This window comes from Pogoniulus pusillus, chromosome 1, assembly GCF_015220805.1.
Source record: "Pogoniulus pusillus isolate bPogPus1 chromosome 1, bPogPus1.pri, whole genome shotgun sequence".
Lineage (NCBI taxonomy): Eukaryota > Metazoa > Chordata > Aves > Piciformes > Lybiidae > Pogoniulus > Pogoniulus pusillus.
Window position 1 is genome coordinate 30,600,769 of NC_087264.1, and position 26,527 is coordinate 30,627,295.

The 26,527-nt window shown below is 40.7% G+C and overlaps 1 protein-coding gene across 25 annotated transcripts in view; it reads right to left on the reverse strand.

Moving 5' to 3' along the window:
• GPHN (gephyrin) overlaps positions 1 to 26,527 on the reverse strand; it is a 284,583-nt gene that overhangs the window by 93,915 nt on the left and 164,141 nt on the right. For 14 of the 25 annotated variants that reach the window (XM_064147342.1, XM_064147393.1, XM_064147463.1 and 11 more), the window contains 4 exons: positions 16,549 to 16,643; positions 11,897 to 11,963; positions 7,559 to 7,831; positions 5,664 to 5,771 (listed from right to left, as the gene is read on the reverse strand). In XM_064147342.1, coding sequence (XP_064003412.1) covers positions 5,664 to 5,771; positions 7,559 to 7,831; positions 11,897 to 11,963; positions 16,549 to 16,643 — 543 coding nt within the window. The remainder of the gene's footprint in view (positions 1 to 5,663; positions 5,772 to 7,558; positions 7,832 to 11,896; positions 11,964 to 16,548; positions 16,644 to 26,527) is intronic. The other 11 variants (XM_064147437.1, XM_064147473.1, XM_064147377.1 and 8 more) reach the window with 1 other exon arrangement.

Below are 26,527 nucleotides of genomic sequence, written 5' to 3' on the forward strand. Positions count from 1 at the left end.
ACTCAGTGCTGGCAATGGTTAGTGGCATGTTCTCATAATTCCAGTAACAAACACCTAGCACATACATAAGATCATATTCTAACTGAAGTAGCATAGAACATATGTACTCTTTGTCCTGAAAAAAACTATGGATCAGACAGATTACAACAGAAGATATTAAAAAAGTAATGTTTTTCCTCTTAAGCTTGGCTTCAAACCAAATGTCCAAAAATGATTGCTACCATTGCAAGAAGGGTGGCAGACTTCCCACTCTCCAAATAGGGGACAATATTCTGAACAGAAAACCATTTATTTGCAATGACTGAACCTCTCTGAAGAAATGTCATGCAGTGAGAAAATTGCTGATAAGAAACATCATGTAGTGAGCAAATAATCATCATTCTGTGTAATGAAGACCTTATTTCAGCCACAAAACTTCTTAATGCAAGGTTTGTGCTGCAAAATCTACAGGCCTTTCTAGAAGGAATGCCAGCAAAAGCACAAGAAGATACCATCCAAAGCCAGCACTTGGTTTAAAATGCACTCTGAAAAGAAACCTTAACATTAAATAATTTCACACACACACATACATAACATATTGGCTAGGAAAGCACATTTGACCTGATGAACATGACTGGCAAACTGGTAACAATGGACAAGGAGAAGACTGAATTACTCAGGATCTTCTTTTGCCTCTCTTCTCACACCTCTCAAGCGGACAGAACTCAGAGCAGGGACTGAAGGAGCAAAGCCCTTCTCACTTTCAGGGAAGAGCAGGGTGTGTATCAGAACTAGCATTGGTTAGTATCTTCATCAGAGACACAGGCAGATCAAGTGTACCCTCATTAAGTTTAGAGATGACACCAAGCTGAGTGGTGCAGTTAACAGGACTGAGGCATGGGATGTCATCCGGAGGGACTCAGAGAAGATGAAGACGTGAGCCTGGGTGAATCTCATGAGGTTTAACAAGGCCAAGTGTAAAGTCTTGCACCTGGCTCAGGGCAACCTCTGGCATCAATACAGGCTTGGGGGTAACCGGATTGAAATCAGCCCTTGTGGTACTGGTGGATGAAAAGCTGGCCATGAGGCAGCAATGTGCACTCATAGCTCAAGAAGTCAACTGTATCATGGGCTGAATCAAAAGAAGTTTGGCCAGAAGGATGAAAGAGGTGACTCTGCCCTCTACTCAGTACTGGTGAGCAGGTCCAAAGGAGGACACAAAGATGATTAGAGGGATGGGAACACCTCCCCTGTGATGAAAGGCTGAGTTGGGGTTGATCAGCCTGAACAAGAGAAGGCTCCAAGGAGACTTTATTACAGCCTTGCAGTATTTAATGGAGGCCTTTAAGAAAGATGTAGACAGCCTTTTTATCAGACTACTGTTGCAACAGAAAAGAGGAGAGGTGTTGGGGTCCGGAGGCTGTCGAGAGGCGGGTCGGGGCACTGACGAGTTGACTATAGCTGCTGTGCATCAGTGCGATTTTATTAGGGTAATGCAGTGTCTTATATAGTGCCCAGCCAGCCTGGGGCTGGCAGAAGTGGACAGTACAGACTGGCCCAAAGCCACGTGCAGGGTGCAGATAGGTTCCCTTATCCAAACAGCCCGTGGTCCCACCTCAGGGGGGCTGGCAGGGTCAGCCCCCTGAGGCTGTGTACGCCCCAGGGGCTGGCAGATTCCATCCCCTATCAGGTGTGCGTGGGTTGCTCAGCCTAACAGCCTAGCTTCCTTGGGGCCTGCTGGACTCCAAGGACATTTCCCATCATGTTTACAGCTCACACTCCGCTGTGGGAGAAATTCTCCCACAGAGAGGTTTAGACTAAATCTAAGGGAGATAATTTTTATGAGGAGGGTGGTGAAACACTATAACAGGTTGCCTAGAAAGGCTGTGGATGCCCCACCCCTGGAAACATTGAAGGCCAGGTTGGACAGGGCTCTGAGCAACCTAACCTAGTTGAAGATCGTAGTATGATCTGGGTTGGAAAGGATCTCTGAAGGTCATCTAGTCCAACCCTCTGCAGTTAGCAGGGACATCCTCAACTAGATCAGGCTGCCCAGAGCCCTGTTGAGCCTTACCTTGAATATCTCCAGAGTGGGGGTCCCATCCACCTCCCTGGACAACCTGTTGCAGTGTTCTACCACCCTCCTAGTAAAGAGCCTATCACTGCTTATTGTAGAGAGGTTGGACTAAATGACCTTTGAAGTTTCCTTCCAAATCACTCTATGAGTCTATTTCAAAGTTAGAATATTAGGGACAAATGGCATTATCAAATAAATGGAATTACATCACCTTACAAGAGTGAGAAAGTAGCCTTATTTTTATTTCTAAAAGTGAACCTATAATTGTTTATCTTCTGTATTTTCTGTGCAGCCTAATCAGCAGTTCCAGAGAAAAAGATGTCAAAGGATACATTTCAGAATAAAGCTTTTCTGAGCTTTAACACAGTAAGCCTATTCTGCCTACTGTTTCTTACTCCTGCAGTACCTGGGCCTAGTCATGCAGGTGCTGCTCTGGCATGGTAAGACACTGGATTGCTGGTTTCACATGGTGACTAATTATTGCCTTTGTGTGCACAGAACACTGAAATGTGTGAATGAGAAACTCCTCGGAGAGGAGGGCTGATCTCTACCATTAGTTCTGCAGCCCAAAATGCAGTAGATATTCCACACTGCACAAAGGCTCATTCTGATTCCTCTGACATGTCTGGAAACATTCCTGTGTCACCTGCCCTATCTGATCCTGCTTTAGAAGGGGCTTGGACTCGATGATCTCCAGAGGTCTCTTCCAACCATGACCATTTTACGTTTCTACGATTTTGCCTCCATGATTCTAAGCTCTCCTTTTTTCAGAGGGAGCACTTCTATGCCATGAGATTGCTCTTACTTGCTGTAATTCACTCTTCTATCACGACAGAGCAGAAAATGCAGACATTCAGATCCCTGAAGGAACAAGTGTGCATATTTTAAGATCTTTGTCTTCACTAAAAATTTCCTAGTTCAGACTGATGTTCAAGCTTTAAAAGAGATACCAAAAGAACCTCAGCACTAGGATATTAAGACAGCTTTGTTGCCTGTCTCTATGCACTTAAAATGACCAGTCTTAAGATTTTTTTTAATGTAATTTCTCCCTCTCCTTCAACTTTCTTGGTTTCCATCTATAAATAGTGGCTATGAATACTTAGCAACCTTGACTTAGAGAAACTGGGTTATAGCTAGGAAATCTTATTTTACCATAAAACCTCCTCCACACATGAGAATTTCTCATGTTTATAATCTGTTTATAACTTGTGTGGAAACAGATTTCATACTCAGTGTGCCACCAACTGCCTGCTTTCTGCTCTGCTGCTGCATGTCTAGACTGGCAGTATTTTTTGCCAGTCATTTTCTGTCAGCATTTTTTAAAAAACAGCTTTCTGCAGAGGATCTTTCAAGGCTAAGAAGTGTGGTGCTGCAATTTCCACTATAAATTATGAAGTCAGCATAGTTTCTTTGCATTATGCATGATTATTCGAAGACACCTTCCTCTCTACAAGCAGCACCTCGCCGCTTTCTCCTCTGAGTATTCTGATTTTCAAGTGGCATCTTAGAGATGTACTATAATTAGAAGTAAACAGAGACAATGATATTCTGATTATGCAAGCAGCTTGTAGGCAAAGATACCATTTTGATTCTGTTTCTTTTTCTCCTGAAATTTCATCTTTAATATGTCAAACACAAAAATATCCCTAAGTTTACAGAAGTATAGTTCCAACACTACAAGTTTTCATGCCTGAGGATAATACAGAAAAAAAATCAGAGAATCATAGAATCAGCCAGGTTGGAAGAGACCTCCAAGATCATACAGTCCAATCTACCACCAAGCCTTATCCAATCAACTAGATCATGGTACTAAGTGCCTCATCCAGGCTTTTCTTGAACACCTCCATGGATGGTGACTCAACCACCTCCCTGGGCAGTGCGATCCAAGGGTAAATCACTCTCTCTGTGAAGAACTTCCTCCTAATACCCAGCCTAAACATGAAAGTGCATGTGAAATATTAATTTTTGCCTGTGACAAAATGTAAGTAAAATTTCATCTGTGACATTAACTGGAAATGGAAGCTGAAGCCAGAAAAAAGTGTCCACCATAACCATCAGTCAGTGGTTCTGCAATTTTTATGTGCTATGACTTCTCCATAAGTACTTTTACACTGATTGAAATATTTGTGCTTTCAGATTAGATAACTAAGTTACGACAAGGAAGAAAAGGAAAAGACAGGAGCTCTCTCTTCTCTTTTGCCCAGAACTAGAACAAGATTGACAGTGCTGATGAAGTACTATGAAAATCATCTGGATAGTATTTACTGTGATTGTGATACAAGAGCAAAAATGCCTTAAAAACATAGAGAAAGACAGCTTCAAAAAAACACAAACCAACAAGCTTCTGAAAAGCTATCCAGTTCCTGCTCTGACCTTGATCTGATTTGGATTACAAAATGCATAAAACAATAGCTTGAGTAGTTTGCAAAAGGGCTCAAAAGCCTGGATTGCAGCTTAACAGCAGGCTTCAGAAAGACTTCTTTCAGTGTTATACTGATACGCAAAACTGTGGTGCAAATTCTAGTTCAGCAGTTCCAACTCAAAGAAAGAAAAGAAGCTGCTGGAATCAAGATGTGTCTGTATACACACACAGCTTTATCATCAGGTGTGTGAAGTTTAAAGCCTTCATACTTCCCAAGGGATTTTTCAAGAGACATGGGCATCATTTCTTAAATACAGAGGGGTGTCATACTATTTGATTGATGGCTTAGATTACTCTCAGCCTGAGGGAATGAAAACATGCAGCTTCTGTGACACGTTCCCAAGAACTTGCACCCCATGTGCTGGCTAACATAGAACAAAGCAGCCAGGCAGCACAACTGTCACCAGGACAGCTGCCTTCCTCAGACCTCTTCAAGCCACAGTTATGAATACAGAAAATTACATTTCACTCCTGATGATACTGTAGCCATCATTCTATCTTGATTTGAGCCTAGACTAAACCTTTGAAAGATAGAAAATAAAGTGTAGTATTTAGTTAAAGCCCAAACATAACCTCTGCACTATAACAATGTTTTCCTATCATTCATTGAAACAGTTGCCAATTATTCACTAAAATCAAGTAAATTTTAAGTTCACTATACTCTGACTTCTCAAGCCTGGTTTTGAGAAATTCTGCTTCTAAACAGAACACAAAAATAAAGGGGCAGCTGTGAGGTATGACAGCAAACCATGAACACCCAAGGCCAATGCTGTATTTATGTTGGCAAACAAACAACTCAGAGAAAAAAGCAAAGCGAGGCAAATGAAAGGGAAAAAGTTACCAAAATTCTATAGCTCTGAAGCAGCAATTTTAGGAGATTATTTTAATTCTATTCAGTTATGGAGTATATTAGATGCTAAAGCTGAAGACTAATCAGAAATATAGGCTTTACGGCAGCGATTATCTCAGCAGTCAAATGCTTCCAAGTGGCATCACGCACAAGCTTTACCTTGTTTAGCCTTGCGTCTGCAATGGACTATTTTCTGTAGCATGTTCTCTACAAGATAGCATTGATGTGTCTTTTTGAGAAGAAAATAACACTTTCTCTTTGCACAGTAGCCAAGGAGGCAGGCAGAGTATTTTTAGGTACTGTTAGTGCAAAAGCCTCTTGCAAGCGTCTCTTACCGGTTCTTCTGCACTGCCTGCTGCGTGATGGCAATAACTGATGAGACCAGGGATGGGCTGTTCACCTTTTGCCATGATAACAGCTGAACTGGTGTAGGATGGATGCTTCTAATGCACAACACATAACAGCTATGAATATAGTGACAGGAAAACATGAAACTGTACAAGCAAATGACTGAAAGGGAATGAGGGGAAAACAAGTGTGACATTGAAATGCCAAACTCTTATGAACACAGCCAGTTTAGATCTCAGGTATTTTCTGCCTTTAAAAATTGAAATTGTTATTAATTATCTTTGCCTATATGAAAAGAAAGTAAGCAATTTAAATTTTGCATTAATAAAAACTGAAATTTGCAAGTGATAATTACCTTAATTCCTCCCTGTAAAGATATATGTAATCAGGATTTTCTGTACGTGAGGAGATGATCTCCAGCTGCAGCTGTCTTAGAAATGTCAAGATGTCTCAGACCTGAATTCACATTTCTGGAGTTAGAATGCTGCTGCTCTGGTTTAGAAATTGTTTAGCATACTTTCGAGTTACTTAAGACTTCCAACTTTCATGATAGGAATTAAAAGCACAATTTGTGGAGTAAACATAGAATAAAGCAGTTTGGAAAACAACAACCCTTTCCAAACACGTAAGAATAAATTTGTCTTCACATTTTGTGCTAGTTTGAAGCAAGCTAGAATGTTTTGGTGAGAGAAAGTAGATAATTGGCTGGAAAAGGAAAACAATGGTGATGTCTCCTTCCCCCAGAGTCTCACTGAAGAAGAATGTAAACATTAGATAACACTTTGGCCATTTTGTCTTCACTTTCGGGCTGGGCTTTGACTGAGCTGCATCTCCCTAACTTCTCCTGCCACTAATCTTGCTCCTTAACCTCTTGGCTGAACCTCTTTTCTTCCTTAGGACTGGGGTAAGGTTGAGAGGGGCAGGGGGAAGGTGCAGGAGTGGTTGAGAGCCCCTCCTGGGGACTCAGGTTTCTGGGAAGGGAGTTGTGCTTCTTCTTATTTTTTTTACCTTGTATATTTCTGTATATACTGTAAATATCTGCTTGTATATTGTGCTAGCTGTAAATAAATAGCTTCATTTATATTCCCGGAACCCGTCTGAGTCTAGCTGGGTATTTCTAAAAGTGGAGGGGGGCAGATAATACCCAAACCACCATGCATTTGAAAACTGAAGACATAAAACTGAGGTAGATATTTATATATTGCTTCAGATATTATATTTCCTGAAAAAAAAAAATTAAAACTCAAACCGAAATAATTTGCAATTGTTATCTTATTTTTCTCTTGTGTAGTCTCAAATGTATTATTTTGGTTGGAGTGATGCTAATCTATGACAACTGGTTAAGGCATGGCTATATAGAGAATGTGATGATACTTAGACTTGTGGCAGAATTTCACATCTCTTATGGGGACATGCATCCCGGCATACAATAGCCTGATAGCTTACTACTTAACCTGCTGCATCTCTCTGGCATACTCTTTTAATCATTGCTTTTAGAAAGCAACTTTTTCTTTTAAAAATAGATATTATGGCTTTTAAAATATTGTTGCCACTCCTTGATATGCCACCTTCTGGACTTTGAATGTTCAGGCATGTGAGTACTTAGAATTAAGAAACTCACTGTCTGTCACATCTAAACAGTAGCTTAAAAATGCACCTTATCATCAGGGTAAAGAGCAATAGATTGCCTACTGAAATTTAAAATCACTTATTGAAATAGGATTCATATCTTTCTATGAAGCTATATTTACAAATAAGACCCAAAATAGGTTTGTTTGACCATAGAGACATTAGTGTATGGTCTCCACGTGCAAAAGAATGTTGGTGGAAAGTACCTGAGACAGAAACTAAGGGGCCTCTAAGAGAAACAAGCCAGACTCACCTTAGCTGCAATGGCTGCTGCTGTTATATGTGAAGAAGAACTGTCCTCTGTTGAGGCAACTCCACTATCCTTCTTCTCTTCCTCCTCTTCCTCACACTGCACTCCTTTGTCTTCTGTCTGCTTGTGAGGGCTGGTGGTTGGAGGAGGAGAAAGAGGAGGTGGTGGTGAAGGTAGATCTTCAAGCTCATCGTGCACCTCCTTTACTTTTACAATGGCATCCCGCAAAAGATCAATGGCATGAGGTAGGGCTGGCAGTATAAACTGAAAGCATTCCTATGCACAATGAGAAGAGAAATGACTATGAAAAGTCACCTGCAAAAGTCAATTGCTTTCTTCAGATTTACTTTTAAAATATACTGGGGATTTAGATGGCTTTTCATCTGATCATAAATAAAACCTTAAATGCCCTATGCAATTGCTGATAGAGGGTAAAAAACCAAATTCAGGAACAGAACCAGGGACTGTGCTATACATTTTTGCCTTTTTTATGCAAATCAAGAGAGCTTTACAACAGGAGCACTGTAATTAAAATCATATTGTATTAAAACTTCAGAAAATGAGTAAAGTTTTTATGAATATATAATACAGCAGCTGGGAGAACACTGAAGAAATGCAGAATAAAAACATTAACTCCATCCATGAAGAGATATTACTTTCAAACCATCCCTGCTCCGTTCCTTCACAATTAAAGAACAAGTCATAGTGCTTCCATGACTGTACTTTTATATAAATATATCTCTTTTATATTCACTGACTTGTCCTACATACTGGAAGAACGACAAGTTCCACTTATGTCATTAGCATCTTACACACCTCAAATAATTATTCATAATCTATTTTTCAAATCTCTCCTTGCCCTATCAAAAACAATTAGAAAGTTTATTTTACATGTTCAGAGAAAGCAAAAGCATAGACACTGTGTAACTGTTCTTGCTCCACAATGACCCTACAAATATAGTGCTACCTCCACCATTAAAATATGCTTAATATTGGATCAAATCAATGAGGCATTTCAGAACATCACAGACTGCAGCCTCCTGCTTAGATCAGGGATAATATAAAAGTCAGACAGGTTGCTTAGGGCTTTGTCCAGTAAAGTCTTGGGAAAAAATTAGGCACAGAGACTCTGTAACTGTTCCTGACACCTGTTCTAATGCTTAATTACCTCTATAGTGATTTTGACTTTTTCTTTCCCCTTTTCATCCAACTAGAAGCTACCTTCTTCACTTTATTACTGTCTTACATACACCTCTCAGGCACCTCAGTAAAGAGCTTTCTGCACATCATCTGAGCAGACTGCACATAAAGACTAAATTGGAGGATGATGGTAAGGTCACACGAAGGAGCCGCCATACAGTGCAGTCAGGGAACACAGAAGCTGCCAGGGAAAGCTTGCATTGCTCCTACTCTGGCACATCACTTTCACTTTCGTTTCAAGTGTAAAGAAGATGTAAAAAAAAAAAATTATTCCAACATTTTAGAGCATACAGAAAATAAATCATGGTAACAATTTTGCAAACAGATACTGCAACAAACAAACTGTGTGAACAAAACAAAAAGCAAACCCACCATCAGAAATTACTGGAATTTGTACCAGGCACTTTGTAAGTCAAACAAATGACTCCCAAACACTCTATTTCCTTGAACCTTCTAAAGAAGAACCCACCTTTCAGTTGCTCCTTTAAGAGTAAAGAAAAGTCAGACTACTTCAGAGGTTTATGAATTCTGCAAATACTCAGTCTGGCACTCGAGAACTGGAGCAAACTGGTAAGCATGAGATACTGTATATAATTAATACATACTCCAATATGTTTGTAAACATAACAATGAATTGTAACTTCCAACGTAGCCAAAAACCTCAGGGTTATTGTGCCTCCCCAGTATCAGTTTTAAAATGCTAAATAACATTGAAGTGTAAACCTATCATTATAGTTCAGCACAGAGCAGATTCAGGGTAAGTGGCAAACAAGAAGGGATGTCTCTCACTGACCAGTAACCATGCAGAGCACACCAGTGGCTAATCCAGCAGGGAAGTTTGATCCCCATTCCTGCCACTGCAACAAAGCCTTGTTGGCTTCATTTATAGGCTCCCAGTGAGCACTCTGCAAGCACGTTTGTAAAACTCACTGGTTTAGGCAATTGCAGGCAACATCAACAAAATTGCCAAAGACCCAGTCATTTCAATGAGAATCTGGCCTTTCTGTGCTTTGCCTTCTTTCATGACATTAAAAACATCCTGCAAGGCTAAAAGGAAAGAAAACAGACCAGGGCAAAATAAAACTGGAAGTATTCCACAGAAATTGATTCAGTGTTCTCTGGAGAAAACATGGCTGGCATGCATCGTGTTGATGTCTGAGATGGAACAGTTACACTGTTGTTGTTTGCTATTAATGTTTTAATACTGTAGTGATGAGATATTTGTACTGCTGCCATTCCCTAGCTTTATATAAACTTCTCATATGGTTGTTTTCATAGGACGGAAAGGAAATTGTCAAATCTCAAGAGAGAGAAATCCTATTTGGTTCTGAAGATCAAGCTTGTTACAGAATAATTTCCTCTACTACTCATCTTAAAAGTCTTTGCTGAAATCTGAGACCTTAAAGATGTTTCATATTAAAATGATTTGCGATAGAATAGAGCATCGTCGTGACAGGAAGAAGCAATCCATCAGTTTATAAAAAGCTTGCTTGTCTAAGGAAATCATATTACTATTTTTGTTGTATTCTAGCAGCATTACCTTTTTTATTACTTTATACCAAACTCTTGTTAAAATACTTACTAACATTTTTTCATTTCTTTTCATCTTCTTCTTTGCACTACCTGCTATTGCACACAACAACAACATCGAAGATCGTAGGCTATTTCATTCAACCAATGAATAGACTTCTGAAAAAATCTTCTTACTGCTGCACTGCTATGTTAAATACACATATATATGACCTCCCACCCATCACTGGAAGGCTTTCAAGTAGGTATACTCCTGCCCCACCATCATCCAATGCATGGTCTGTGGTTTCAAGGCATTTAAATCTCATCAGGAATCATTTAAATCTCATCAAGAACATCCAAGGAATGTTAGAATCATAGGAGGGCAGACAGTGTATCTGAAAACCTGGAATGAGTGCTGAAGGCAGTATTCAAAACATCTCCTCTTCAACTTCCAGGGGACAGTCCACACAAAAATTCTTTATTTATGTCCAGACATAAGTCTTTCATGCAACGGTGACTTCACGGTTGTGCTGCCAAATACATTAGTACTGTCTCCTCTGAGATACTGTCTCCTCTCCTCCTTCTGAACTACTAGTTAAGAAGATGCTGATTAACTGCTAAGTATGCATTTTTCAGAGGCCTGAGGTAGAGACACTTTTTAACAAGGCCACTGACGTAGCGTGAGCCCTGAAGACATACATCCTCATCACTGATAGGATATCTGCCTTAGCAGTTTTGTAACAGGTTGCGCAGCCCCACTACTCGGCTTGGCAGGGTTTATGTGGAGAAGGCTGCTTGTCTGGATCTTTCAGCCAGCTACACAGAAAGCACAAGCACTGGGAAGATCCAGCCTTTCTAACAGGGAAAAGAGAGAAATCCTCCTGAGATCTGATTGTTTCTTGCAGTTCTACAGTCAAAAAGGAATCACAAATTAAAACACAAAAGCCCAACCTGAGCAAAATGCAGGAAAAGCTCAAGGTGCATAAAGGCTGTAAAGTCTGGTACCTATATCTAAAAGATTTTTTAAAACCCTCAAACTCTTAAAAATTGTCTTCTTACTCTCCACTGTCACTGACCAAACCAGGGAATATTCTTCATGCTCCATCAAGCCCTACCACATGCCAGACCTGCCTCTTACTTCTGTATGAGAAGGAACACCTTAAAAGCTGCAGTCAACACGGGGAGTAAGTAGAGGCTGTACAGAGAAGGAGGCTGAAGTGTGAGAAGGCATTAGATTCTTCACTTCTGACACACTCTCTTGCTCTATCTGTAACACTGCCCTGGTCATGCAGAGCCTGTGTGTGGCCCCTGCCCGCAGTGGACGACACGCTCCGCTACAGCAAGGTGACAGAATGCTGGAAAGGGCTGTCTGGGGGGGTTGCGGAGTCTCCTTCTCTCAAGACATTCAAAACCTGCCTAGACACATTCCTGTGTGATCTCGTATAGGCGATCCTGCTTTGAGAGGGGGATTGGACTGGATGAGCTTTTGAGTTCCTCTCCAGCCCCTGACATTCTGTGATTCCAATTTGCTCTGCAGAACCTGCTGCAGCAGGAACACTCTACCGCTCAGAACAATAGGAGGTACTCATCAGGACTCCCCAGTAGCTGATCAAGAAGAACATTTCTTACCTGTGACCCTTTCTTGCTACCTGGCAGATTAATTATGAGAGTTTTCCCTCTGATTCCACACACAGGTCTGAAAAGAAAGAAAACCAGAGTGAAATTCCTGCATATTAACTTTCTCCTCGGTAGAAACAAGAACAGAGCATTTAAGATAAATTCTGTTATTTATCAGAAATTTGAAAACTCCATTTCCACCATCTGAAAATATTTAGAGAGAATCTGAGCTGAAAAGACATCAAATAAAGCTGGCAGAGTCTAAAGTTTAATTGATGGCATAAACACTGGATTTCCACAGTTTTTAGTTCTGTGTAGCTCCCTTAATTCTATTATTTATTGGCATCCAATATGTTCTTTGATAGAATCCCTACTGGCTCACACACCAGGTTCCTTTGTAACACAGTTGATGGTGTCAAACACCATTTCCCTTGCCAGCTAAAAATACCAAGTCATGCCAGTTGCATTAACTCAAATATGCCTTCTATTTTTTTAAAGATGCTCCATCAGAAAAGCACAGAAGGGAGTAATCCTCCAGTGAAAAGCGTACTTATGCAATTCAACTCTAGCTCTTCCCTCTCGTGCAAAGACAAAACTAACTATCAAAGATGGAAGACTTTATTTTATTTTTTGTCTTTAGGGAATTCTTTGGTGTTGCTGCAGAGCTGAACTTAAAACACACAAGCGCTGAATATGCTTTCTGTGGCTCAGGGTTTGCCTCTTCCTCCTTTTAGATACATTTTGTCAACAAAAATAAGCTATTGAAGTGACCCGACTTTATCTGGAGGTTGTAAAGATTATCTCCTGGTTTTCTTCACTGTTTATAAAGACAGTGGTAAAAAAAAAAAACAACTAAACAACAAAAAACAGGGATAGGGTAAGCAAGAAGTAAATGGATTAATCCAAATCACAAAGACATGGAGGTTAAATTGAAAGAAACTGTGTAACAATCTCTTCACCACGCAAAAACACGAGCCACAAAAGACAGACTAGCAAAGAAAAAAATATTTCTTGCTAGGTTATTACTAGAAATGTTGAGCCAAAGAAGATGTTTTGTAGGGTAGTCAACTTCCCTAGGTTTCTACTTATGCAAATAGTTCTCAGTGATGAACTATTGGTAGCATGGCTTCTTCCAGCAGCTGTCATAATGCTCACAATTAAATAGCACAGAGACCACTTCTGTGCCACAAAATGAACTTTTTTTATCACAGGAGTCTTATTTTCATCTGGCAGCTTGAATATTGCCTGACTTCCCAGCTTCTGTTTTTCCTTTATTCACTTCTTGTATGCTTTATGCCCTCAGTTAAGACTTAACTGCAGGTAGTTGAAGAATGCCATACTGCAACACAAAGAGGAGAATCCTGAGTTTAAAAAGAATGCCCTCGTCTACTCTTCTTACAGTAGTCAAACTCACAGAGTCAAATCCAGCAAATTCCCTATGTGGGATACAGTTTATGACAGACTCAAAATAAAGGACATAGGTCTTTTCCACAGAGCAAGTAAATTAGGGGGAATCACGTTTGGCAGACAGCTCCTTTAACATCATCTTCTTGGCTCTTTTATTCAGTTTAAGTATTGGAATGAGTGAACCTGCAGCCACTTTCCTTGTAACTACACATTTCATTTCATCTGCCAATAATTGCATCTACCAGCTACAGACAGAAACAGAGCTGTCGAAACCTCTCAAAAGTGAGTGGAGCACCCAAGAACCTCTTGACTTGCAAACGGAAGGAAAAAAAAAAGGTGTGTGCACACAAGACAAAAGCACACAAAATGTGCTTCCACTCTGGGTCACTTGAGAAATAACATAATGATATTCCTCCAAATGTAGAGAAGTCAAGAGAGATGCTGTGGACAAAGAACTATGAGAAAGAAGAATACAAATAGGAGCAATAAGACACGAGAAAGAAAAGAACGGATGTGGGAGCAAAGAAACACAGGGCTGATGCAAAAGTAGGAATGTAGAGCATGATCTCTTTGGGGAAAGACCATGACCTGCCTGGGAAGAAATTCTATTGGTAAAAGCAGAAGAGATGGGCAAGGAGAGAGAGAGTGCTTCAAAAAGTCTCACCTAAGCCTAGCACAGCATGGGCAGTTGACAGGTAAGGAATTAGGTAGAGGCTGGGAAAAGGACAGTTCTGGAAGGTCACAGAGAAGAGAAAATGCTTTCAGGAAAGACATAAAGCTGTCTAAGGTGCTCTGCAATACTCCCTGCTGGGCGCTGGGACTGAATCTGGCCTAGGAGAGTCTCACTGCCTCTCACTCTATGCTTTGTCTGTAAATTCAGCCTACAAAACTCACCACTTCCTGAGGCTGCACTTCATCAGGAAGGTAGCCCATTAACTTACAATGAAAAAGTCCATGTGACCAAATTCAACATGACTGAGCTAACGTTTCCAAAACTGCAGGTGCTTTATAGATGTATCAGCTCAATGCTGCATAACGTAACTACTGATGGGCTTTGGATAAGTCAAAGAAATCACAGTCAAAACAGAGTCAACAAGAGGCAAGCTTAAGACAACTGCCATTGAATGTGTAATATTTAGAAAAAAAATAGGATCTTGATTTCTCAAACTCTGCACCTAACAGTGATGTAGAATTCTGACCTCTCCTAACATGTGACTTAGTTCTCATGGTAAGGAGGGTTTAAAACACTACATCCATTTGCAGTGTTTTAATGAAAATACATTAACAGTTTATGTCTTAGAACAACAAATGATGCAAGAAAAATCCCAGAGGAAGCAAGTCTGTGTTCAGACAAGACTTTGAATAATGGCAGGAAAACCAAAACAAAGTACTGTGTCCAGTTCTGGGCCCCTCAATTCAAGAAAGATGTTGAGGTGCTGGAACATGTCCAGAGAAGGGCAACAAAGCTGGTGAGGGGCCTGGAGCACAAATCCTATGAGGAGAGGTTGAGGGAGCTGGGCCTGTTTAGCCTGGAGAAGAGGAGGCTCAGGGGTGATCTTATTACTGTCTACAACTACCTGAAGGGGCATTGTAGCCAGGTGGGGGGTGGCCTCTTCTCCCAGGCAACCAGCAATAGAACAAGGGGACACAGTCTCAAGTTGTGCCAGGGTAGGTATAGGCTGGATATTAGGAAGAAGTTCTTCACAGAGAGAGTGATTTGCCATTGGAATGGGCTGCCCAGGGAGGTGGTGGAGGCACCGTCCCTGGGGGTCTTCAAGAAAAGGCTGGATGAGGCACTTAGTGCCATGGTCTAGTTGATTGGATAGGGCTGGGTGCTAGGTTGGACTGGATGATCTTGGAGGTCTCTTCCAACCTGGTTGATTCTATGATTCTAAGTAAATTCCCTACCTCCACTTGGAGCACTTGCAAAGGAACTCTACAAAAACTTGTCAGCACAACACAGGTTTATTTGTGCAGCAGTGGGGATGCTCCAGAAGCCATGATACTGTAATTGGGGGTTTTTGCGTGCTTGCTGATTAATTTTAGACCTGAAGCAAGCTTTTTTATGGGAAAACTTTTCAAGGCCCAATACCATTGCATGAAGTATCTCTGTAATGCTATCTCATATCATTGACATCCATTACTGCTTGAAGTAGTGCATTTAAGGGGCATTTTCTTACTATATGCACACAAGAACCAGGCTGTAAGGCAGCGTTTCGGTGGCACTACCAGCCATCCTGATCACACCACATCCTAAACCAAGCTTGCTAGTGTCACCTAAATGGCTAAGTGTTTCTTCATCAGAAATGGAACCACTCAACCATTCATCTCCCTGTGGTAGCATTCTAATAAACACAAACTATGACATTTAAATTTCTATCAGATAAAAAAGCCAAAAATACCTGCTAATCTGGACAGAATCTGAAGGCATTAATGTGGTAATGTTGCCCTTTCACATGTGATACATATGAAAAGTTTTAAAGTACCTTATTGAACCAATCAACCTCTCAGTTAAAAGTCCTTTAAAGTATCTGAATACAAAGTTGCATATTGGAAGTTCCTTCTTTATTTCTTACATAATTATTTCTATACTACATATATAAAAAATATTCCTGTAAGAGCCATCATTTCTCAGTTAACTTAAAATAATGTGCAAGCACAAACGAACTTGTGGAACCATTTACCTTACTGTAATTAGTAAAATGAGGCAAAATGAAGGGATAAAGTAAAAACAAGTCTAAAATGAAATATAGGATAACTAGTGATGTCACTGGTAAAAAAAATGACCAAATAGTCAGGTAGAGTTGCTAATTATTATGTAGGAGTTCAAGAATTGCATCTGAAAGCATGGGATAAGATACATTTAACCTACTCAGACAGCTTTTCCTGATACTGGAATACAGCAATATCAAACCAATATATTTGCATTTATCCAAAGTTTTTTTTTGCTAAATGAGACATTTTAGTCGTTGATTAACAACACTCAGCACCAAAATGCCACAGCTTTAGGATGAAAAGACAGCTGTCTAATAGCATGCATCAACATTCCAAATCACCTGGCACATGGAATACAGGAAGATAGGGTGTCCAACGGACAACAAAGGGAATTGAATGAGAACACAATTACCATTCTTGGAATTTGCCTACTTCTCTGGAGCTGAGGCTTCATCTTGGTAACAGTAGCAACCTTCATTTGTTTCATGAGAATACACTTCAAGGAAACTGTTCACCTTAAAATCTGAAGGAAACAGTCTTACCTAGAGAGCATGCCCAGAGGAGTAACATTAAGTGATCCCATCAGCATTGCCAGGGCCATCCCTGGGGCTTCTCGCTCTATTACTTCTTTAGTGGCCTACAATCAAAGATTAATTAACAAAGTGAGTGACAAAGTGCAAGGACAAGAAAAGTACAAACCCAGCTAAAATCTGGGTGAGAATACCTCCTTCATTTTTTTTCCTGTCAAGAAACATTGCTACATTCTCAACACTGAACCGTTCTAAAGAATTTTCTCCTGATTGTGCAAAATAGGGCAAGGGAAGGGCTGGGAAGAAGCACTGTTAGCTGTACTGCAAAGCCTCCCACAGAACACGTTACGCCAGGATCCTAGGCGCACAGCAATGTTAACCCACACCATGTAAGCAACAAGAACTCCCTCTATCGGAAAGGAAAGATCGTTTGGGACTAAGCACAGAAAAGACCAGCTGTAACTGCCTTCTCTTGCTCAGCAATCTCATCTGCGCTCTCTCGCTGAAGATTTGCCGAGGCATGAGAACGGGTGAATTGGTCAGGGTAGCAATCAGAAAAAAACATTTGCAAAGGGAAGCCCATGTGGCAGGCAGGCAGGAAAAGAGCAAAATGGTAATGATGATGGCCAGAGGCTAAGGCCTTCCCTTTTGATCACGTCAGCAAAATAGCGGTTCCAAACAGGCCAGTGTCTTTCATTCACAAATGGTCCCTATGCAGTGGGCATCAAGAAACCTGGAAACAAACATTGATAATTCTTGTCTGCTTTCCACACAAGGAATCAGATGGAAAATTATCTACCTGGAACATGGGTAAAATTCTGCCCTTATTTCCTAACAGAAATTTTCTCAGACGCACAATCCATCCAGTCTTCCAGCCTCTACTTAGGATGTAGCACCTCAAAGGGTGGTTACAGTCCCACCCCCCTTTAATTTCCCTCATAGCAGTTGCTGTTCAGTGGATCATCTTGTCTCATGCTCTGAAACAAGACTCTAAGTTGTCTGGTACAATTGAAATGCTAGCAGTGCTTGTACAACTGAGAAATCCATTGTAAAATATCTAGCCAAAGCACAGCACTTCAGCAGCACAGCTATCATATCAGAAACGGACAAACTCAGTTAAGTATAAAGGACACTTCCCTAGGACTCCTGTACCAGCTACACAGCTGAGACATGGGAAGCAGTAAACAAAACAGAAACCAAAACCATTCATGAACAGTGCAGATATTCCAGCAGCCTTAGTCTCCAACACCATCCCTAACATTTAACTTGTTTTAAAGGAATATATCAGTATCAGAAGACATCAGACATAGCTACCAAGTAAACTTTCAAATCTTTTATTACTAAGCAATCTTGGTGTGTGCTTAGTCATGGGAAGCAGGAACTTTTGTTTACAGTTTTAATTCTGTGGCTGAGTGTTGGTTTAGCATCTGCCATCCTGCATTCAGAAACAGAAAAGGCATATAAACACAACACTGTGTCTGTATTTCTGCATGGAGAAAAGGACAAGAATCAGGCTAGGAATGATGCAGACAGAACGAGAACCTCTCCGCTGACAGAGATTGCCTAAGGATACCTGCTGGAGTACTGAATTATCAATCACATTAAAAATTCTTAAGACTATCCATAAACCTGATAATTTTTATGGTGTGGAGAAAAAAGCCACTGCAGTGGTGAAGGGACACTGCTGCTGATGAAAAAGCTGGTGAAACATGGAATTCTCTGTGTGTGCATACCTAATAAGTCTATCTCTATACCTTTTACTTTCAGCTAACACCACGCTTCAAAGCTATTCAAAACTAGTTTTAAATATAAAGTGCATTTTGAGATCTCTTCTTTGCCCTTGAGCACAGTGCCACTTTGAAGATATTGTTAGTTAAAATTCTAAACAGGCTTCAAAGGTAGTACAAGATGCAAGAGAGTTCCATAAACAACGATCCTGCAGCTCAGGGAGCCCTTCAATGAAATTCAAGTCCATCCTCCAACTTCACAAGAAAAATGACCTTCTCAAAATGTCACTGCTGGCAGGCAACGTGATTATTAAAAATGTATAGACTAAGCAACAAAATCTGTAAAGGGCAGAAAGTCCAAGTAGCAGCACAGCTCTCGCTCCAAGTTTCCAAAAATACTTGTTTCAGAATATGCATGCTTGTGTTTATTACTTCAGGCAGCCTTCTACAAACAGGGATGGATGTAACCAAAAAAAGGCTGCTAAGTAAACAGCTTCCACAGTGACATCTGCTCTTGAAATCAGACACTGGAAAGTCCACTCTTGGGTTGTCCTCAAATAACATGAATTAAAATATGCAGTGTACAGGAACTGAAATCATCATCAGGCTGGGAAGCACACTCTTCATCGGCTACACAGACAGACGGACAATTAGTGGTGCTGCAGTGGGTTGCAGATAGTTTGTACCTACCTGTAACAGCTCCTCACTTCACCTACAATTCTACCACAGTGCTGGTGGATAGGTTTTCTAATTCTCTTTCAGATTTGAAGGAAGAATGGAAGAGAAATGAGAAAAGCAGATTTTCATCTATGTCCAACTCAGGAGATAATGATCTGGTACCAACATCTACCTATACGCAAACTATTAAAGAATCAGTGACTCAGCACCTTCAGATTTTACCAGGACCACAGCAAGGCTGAATTAATATGGTCAAACTTCACTTCATAGCCAGTTTTTTCTTCCTGGTCTCACCATCAGTCAGCTTTTGCCTGATGCAGAGGGACATGGTATTGGCACAAAATCCCAGAGACAAATCCATTGTGTTGTCCCTGGCTGTCTTACAGCAGTGACTGCAACACCACTATGTGGTGAAAAACTACGAGATTTTATGTCAAAGCTTTCATCAGGACTGAAGCTATACACTGAATTCTCAAACCTGAAGCTGATGACTACATAAACAGCAGGTGGAAAATACTGGAGTAAATTTGCCTAAAATAATAAAATGACAGCAAAGAAATGTCCCCAGTTTCTCCTGCACGAGTGACTAGGACAAAGATGACAGACATGTACAAGGTGGAGGTGGAAGAGAAGTGGAAGCACATGAAGGTAAAAGAAAGACTTCAGGAGAGACAAAGAAATGCAGAAGGGCCAGTCTGGCAGCTGCAAAAAGAAGTGAGGTTTGTAGTTTAGACAGCAGAAGGGAATGACGGTGTCTAAGAGTAAAGGAACTGTAGAAAGCAAGACTGTCAGAAGGGCTGGGATGAGAGTAGAGTGACAGTGAGTGAATGGAGCAGATTGGAAATAAGGCACAAGGTGGCTTGGACAGATAGTTGAGGAGGGAAAAGATCAGAAGCAAAAAGGGAAACAGGACATGACAGGAGTGCCAGGCTGTGGGGGAACCAGGGAGAGGGATAAAGAGACTGAAATAAAATGGTAGTTTCTGCTCCAGAGAGAAGAAACAGAGACTAACAGTTAAGTAATTATTTTGTGTAACTATTCAGGGCTTACTAAAAATGTCTGAGAGCTGCAGCTCTTCTATTTCATTGCTATGTGAGTAAATGCAATTTCTTTTAATATGCATTTTTGATTGTTTTCAAAGTGCTTTTTTATTGGTGTTAGGGCATTATGTTCCCAAAGCAGCTGATGTATTTTTAGATACCTTTGACGTAGTCGTGGTTGCTTAACAGATGGCTTGCTGCCAACTGCTTTCACAGAGTTCCCTGATGCTTCACTGCCTTTCTTTGCCTTCACACAAATTAAGTTATTTCACTTCTTAACCTGTGGAAGCCCTCCCAGGCAGCTTCTGGAGGACATACCCACTGCAGACTGACTTAATTAAAAGACCTAGGACTGCTCTTCTTGAAATGTTCAGAAACTCCTTATTGTTGTCTTTTAGGTATTAAGCATAGTGAAGTTTGACCTTAATAGTAAATAATGATCTGAGACATTTTGTCTACTCTTCAGCAGTTCTGGGGTGGTAATATAATTTTATTTCTTCAACTAAAATGCAAATAGGAGACCAAGAAATCAGAATAAATTTGATCAAATTAAGATGACCAAGACTGCTTCTGCTGAACATATTTCTGTTAAAAGTTAAAGCTAAAACCTCTAGCTCATCATAAAGCTACTCATGCAAATTAATGGGCACATTTGAATTTGATTTATATTTAATAGATTATAAAATCAGCATAGGTAATATTTTATTACCTATTTTCAGTGCAAGTGGATGTCTTGGAAGGGCCTATCCAAAGCAGTAATTATATCCCCTGTGCAGCACAGCTCCCAGCCCACAGTCAGACCTCAGAAGCCTGGACAAAACTATGAAAACATATCAGCCAAGGATGCTACAAAAATGTCAGCCACCTCAGTCAAGAAACGTACTCCAGGAAGGAGACAGCTTAAGACAGCTTGGAGATGTGGAACCTTGTTGAAGGTTATCTAGCATACCCCTGATGAAGACAAGACCTGTGCCCGACTGTTCACCAGTCAGCACAGAAGATAAAGCTCACATGGAGCTAGTCTGATTAGAACATCTTGTCTAAAAAAATCACTTATCAATGCATAAGTAATAAACAAGTTAATAATTATCTTAGCAATACAGGTTGCAGCAGTTCACCTCTTTCAATACACTGTTAAGTTTTTTGGCTAAGAATCAGTTCTGAGTCATTCATGCTTGCCATCATGCCATCTTTCCTTGATGTTTTTCTTACTCTCTGCCCCCAGTAACTTCTGTGATAATATTCTGTGCTATTTTTATGCCCAGAAACCTGGCAATTATACTTTCCTCAATAGTAATTTATGAGTGCTAATGATGTGGGCCCATAAAAACCCATCAACTTTCCTATCCCAAGAGTAGTGGGAAACAACTGACCCAAGCCTAAAGCAAGCATTGATTCCTGTGTTTGGGCTCAAGGATAAACTAGGTAGATATCAGGCCAGTGCTGCCCCTGATGGGTGTGTTTGTTCTTCCCAGACATCTGTCAGTGTTGCTCTACAGCAAGAAACTCAGTTTGGTGAGTCTCCATCTGAAGTTCCTGTTGGGTCCTTTTCACAACAAATGCAGTTATGTGCATCAGACACAGATACATAATAAGAACTCTCTTGGTCTTTCTTATATTTAACATAAACCAAAGCATGTCTAATCATGCCAAGATGGCTTACTCAATTACCTTTCCTTTCCAGCAACAGAGAGATTGGTACTCATTCCTCCAATAACTGACATGATTACAGGGCATTTTTCCTCTTACGTTGTCAAAGGTAGATGAAACCCTAACTAACATAGCCAACTGAAAATGAACTCCATGAACTGAGGTACCTGCACACATCAATAGGGCCTTTCCATCAGGATCCATTGTACAACCCATTGGAATCTAGTATCTGTGGCATTAGACTCAGAGCCCAGAAGCTAATCCTACAGTTAATACAGCTGGCAATGATATGAGCTTTAACTCAAGGAGCACTGCTTCACTGAAAAAAATACTCTATGCAATTTTCTAGTTATGTGCACTATCTTCGAGAGTATGTATTTATACCAGTCAGTAAGTCAGGGTACAATCAGCCTCACTTCATGCAAAACTGGAGCATTACTTGGATTCTTTAGATGGCAGGGAGATACATTAAATAGTGAAGTCTAGAACTACCTAAGAGAAACAAAATTCTCATTTTTGCTCAGTGACAAGCAACACAGGAAAAGATCCTCATCAATACACACAGAGAATGGCTCCCCCAGGCAGAAATGTGCCGTGCTTTCTCTTAAGAACATGGCCAGTAGTTCCTTGGCCAGCGTGAGAAACAAAAGCTTTACTTGCCATTTCACTTCTCTAAACAAATATTTTTGACCATGCTTTAGCTTTCAACAGATTTACTACCAAGACTAAGATGTATAACTTTTCTGTAGAGAAAGTTGTCTGTTGTTTGCCACCTTCTGCCACAAACAAGTGCTAGACATGAAACACTTGAACTTCTGTAATGCTGGTCAGTTTCTGACACAGGTAAGTAGCTTCTCCAAACAATTTCAGATTTCCAGTCATCAATGCTGAAGATTAACCAAACCCCCCTTCCTAATCTACATCTTCTACACTACAAAGGATGGACTCCTAAGGGGTAAGACCACATCACAGCAATAGAAGAACTAAACAAGTCCTTTCCTTAACACAGTATCTTTACTCTCCAAGTAATGACAAGGCAACTCTAATCCCGACAGCTCTAAGTACTTCTGCCATAACCTGCAAACTCACAGAAAGGACTCCTCTGTGAGATTCATGGTTGCAGCTGAGAGCTGGTGATCTAGGCACAGGTGAATAGTGTCTCCCTTGGAAATGAACCACTGAATGGGTTTTGAAAGCCAAAGTTGCCTACCCTGCACTGTCAAACTATTTCCTATACAGGATTATTTGACTCCTGGCACAAATGACACTTATTTCCTCCAAGATTTTCATGGGAACAACTGGATGAAGAGGTTTCTCAAAGAGCAAATGGAAAATACTTCTTTGAGACTGGTGAAGCATGGAAACAGAAGACAGCAGAGCTCCTCATCACACTGAATGAGGAATATTACACTTTTTAAAATCTTTTTTGATGTGACTAATTAATTAATGATTTACAACATTTGTAGTAGTCAACAAAATAACAGAATCCAGTATAAAATATTATCTCTTTATTTCACTGTTCCTAAGATCTCTTTGCTACACATTTCTGTATGCCAAACACTAGTTTCTTCCAGTTTTAGAAGACATTATAGTACCTTTCAGGCATCAGCTAAAACCAGTTCAGTCATTTACTGACACTGCTTAGCTGTGACAATGCAAGGTTTTAACATTACTGCAGCTTTGCATTATACAGACCAAGTCCATCAGTTTACTTCATAACTACCCTGACATTCTCACAATGCAGAGGCAGCAATACAAGCATGTCCATGCCTCCTCTCACATATTACTCAGTTGTGCTTGAAGCAACAGATCATGTCATGCAGAAACATCTTTTCACTTTCAAAAAAACATTCAGTGTCCATACTCCTTCAGCAGATTGATTTTTTTTTTTTTTACTAGCAGTGTCTAAGTGGAGCTCTGAAAAAAGTGGCAGCTTTCAACAACTGATAAGGCAGAAGAGATTCTTAGATAGGCACGAGAAATAGGTTCATTTGTCTTTGGTGTACTTGAAGCATACACAGGACTCTTGCGGTAAAGGCTAGGCAGCTCACTACCACTACAATCTGCTCACACTCAGAGAGCAGCAATGGCAAAGCCCTAAGAAGATTAACTTCAGTAAAAAAATCAGACAGCAACATTCTACATAGTGTATACAGACAATAGGTCGAAATCACCTGCATCTGAGGTGTGCAATCCAACGCTGTCTCATTAAACAAACCACTGCTTTTTAAAAAATCTTGATTTAAGAATAGGTAACAAGGAAAAGAAACAGGGACACAAAATACTTCTGGTGAAAATATTAAGTTGTCTTAATGTGACTAGCTATTAATTGAGAAAAAACACTCAAGTTTCAGCTAGGTTGGTAAATTCATCTTTGCTGCGCTTTAAAGAAGCCGAAAGAAATCTCCACAGTTATAGATGCCTTCTTGCCTGCAAAGAGCCATGTTGAGTTAATGGCAGTTTCTCATCAAGAAGATGCAGGGAATAAAATCCCTATGAGACAAAGATAGATAAAAGTTCTTTGTGCTCTCCCCTATTCTTCTCAGTGCAGGAACCACCAATGATGAATAGAACAGATCAGTAAAACTCGCAAGAACAGCAGAAGAGTTAGAAAAAGACTGCAGCTTTAGGCTTTAGTGCTCACGAATCAACTCCCCATACCACTGCATACAAACTTGGGTTGCAAGGAAGAACTGCTCAGCTTATAGAAAGAAGTGTCAATAACCCAACCAATTTTCACTCTTGAAAAAGGAGTTGTAGTCTAAAAACCTCAGACAAAAAATGATGTCACATATAGGCTTCATTCAGGTCTGAAATTTACAAAAGCTGCTACTGGAGTGAGGTACCTGACTGCGACAATTACAAATCTTCTTTCATAAATACTGCAGTCAATCTACAAAAAGATTGGAAGAAAAAGCTTGATAGAGGTGTACAAACATTTCCTGAAAGCAAAGAGTGAGGGTGGAAAAGATTATTTCGTAAAAGACTAATCAAAGTTTAGGAACAGTCTCTCATAAAATTTCTAAACCGTGTAATCTATCTGACTTTATCAAACTCTTGAGCGAAAGAAGCTACAGCAAATCCAAACCCTGAAACTTGGCTGGGCAGAATAGGAAAACATAGTGGGGAGGGGGAAGGAGTAGGGAGAATTCTGCAATAGTCATTGTTGTCTGAATGGCTGAGGTTCCTTCCATGGATAAACTCAGTGAATGGATCAGTTTTCATTTGCTAAGTGCATTCACTGACTTTAAGCCACGGATGTTATCTTAAGGAGGAACAAGTGAAACCAGCACTACAGCTGCATAAACACCTTCTCCTAGTGTGTACTCTAAAGGACACTTTAAGAAAAGGGAACTCAGAGGATGGAGTGTTTAAATCTGCACAGCATCACGGAATGTTTGGGGCTGGAAGGGACCTCGAAAGATCATCAAATCCAACCCCTCTGTGAGAGCCCAGGAACGCAGTCAGGTGGGCTTTGAAAGTCTCCAGAGAAGGAAACTCAACAACCTCTCTGAGCAGCCCACTCCAGTGTTTTGTCACCCTCACAGTGAAAAAAAAAAAATTACATTCACATGCAACCTCTGACTTCTTCCCTTCAACCACTTCACCTCCACCCCACTCCCCAATCATCCAGACCACAGTCCCTGTGCGTAGTTGTGAGGATACTGTGGGAGACAGGGTGAAATGCTTTACTGACACCACATCTGCTGCTATGCCATCATCTGGTAGAGCCACCTGATTATTTCCTCATAAAAGGCTCAGGTTGGTCAAACATGCTGGCTGCTCCTAACGAGCCCCTCTTATCCCTGATATGTCTTGAGACAGTCCCAAGGACAAGTTGCTCCATCAGCTCCCTCAGCACCCACAGCTGCATCCCATTCAGGACCCATGGATTTATGGATGTCCAGGTTGCCCAACTGCTCCCTAATTCAGTCCTTGTCAATCAAGGGAAACTCTTCCTTTGTCCTGACTTCCTGAGGCCTCAGGGGTCTGGGGCTCCTGAGGACAGTGTCCAGCAGTATAGACAGAGGCAAAGAAGGCTTTCAGTAGCTCTGCCTTCTTTGTATCCTCTGTCCTCAGGGCACCACCTTACTCAGCACTGGACCTGCATAGCCTCTAGGCTCATTTTTTTCTGCAATGGATTTGAAAAAAACCTTTTCTGTTGTCCTTGACCTCCCTTTCAAGGTTGAATTCCAAGGAGGCTGTAGCTTACCCAGCTGCCTCCCTACATCCTCTAACAACAGTTACCCTTTCTTCCACGGTCTGTAGACCATCCTGTTCCTACTGCACAAGATCTTGAACTCCACCATCTCATGGCCGCTGCAGCCACGGCTGCCCTTGACCTTCACCCCTTCAACCAGAGCCTTCTTGTTAGTGAAAATCTTCCTAAAAACATTTATAAGAATACCAGAAAAAAATCTGGGTTACAAATCTTGATGCTCTGAAGTAACCAGTCATATTATCTTGCTTGGTACATCTGCTTTGCATATCTAGCTGCTCATTCTGACAACAAAAGCTATTTATCCACTGAGCAAAGAGCCAGGAGTAGAAAGCTACTGGGACTTACTGGTATCATACCTTCAGCATTAACATCAGAGCATGACCCAGAAAGCCTGCACACTCTTTAGCACTACATGGATCATCTGAAGCACTCTTACCTAAAATTAACCAAATCCGTGTTTCAAACTGGATCTAAAAGCAACTTGCAGTTGTAACAAAGCCTGAATTCCATGTTACGACAAGTCACTGTCAGACACATTATTCTTCCAAGAGTGGAAAACTCGCCAACAGTGATTCAGTGGCTCATGGCAACAGAACACCATCCGGAAATGACAACAGCAGCAACATCATGAGACCCTTGTCTTTCTTTAGGAGAGAACAAGAGGTGTCTTATAG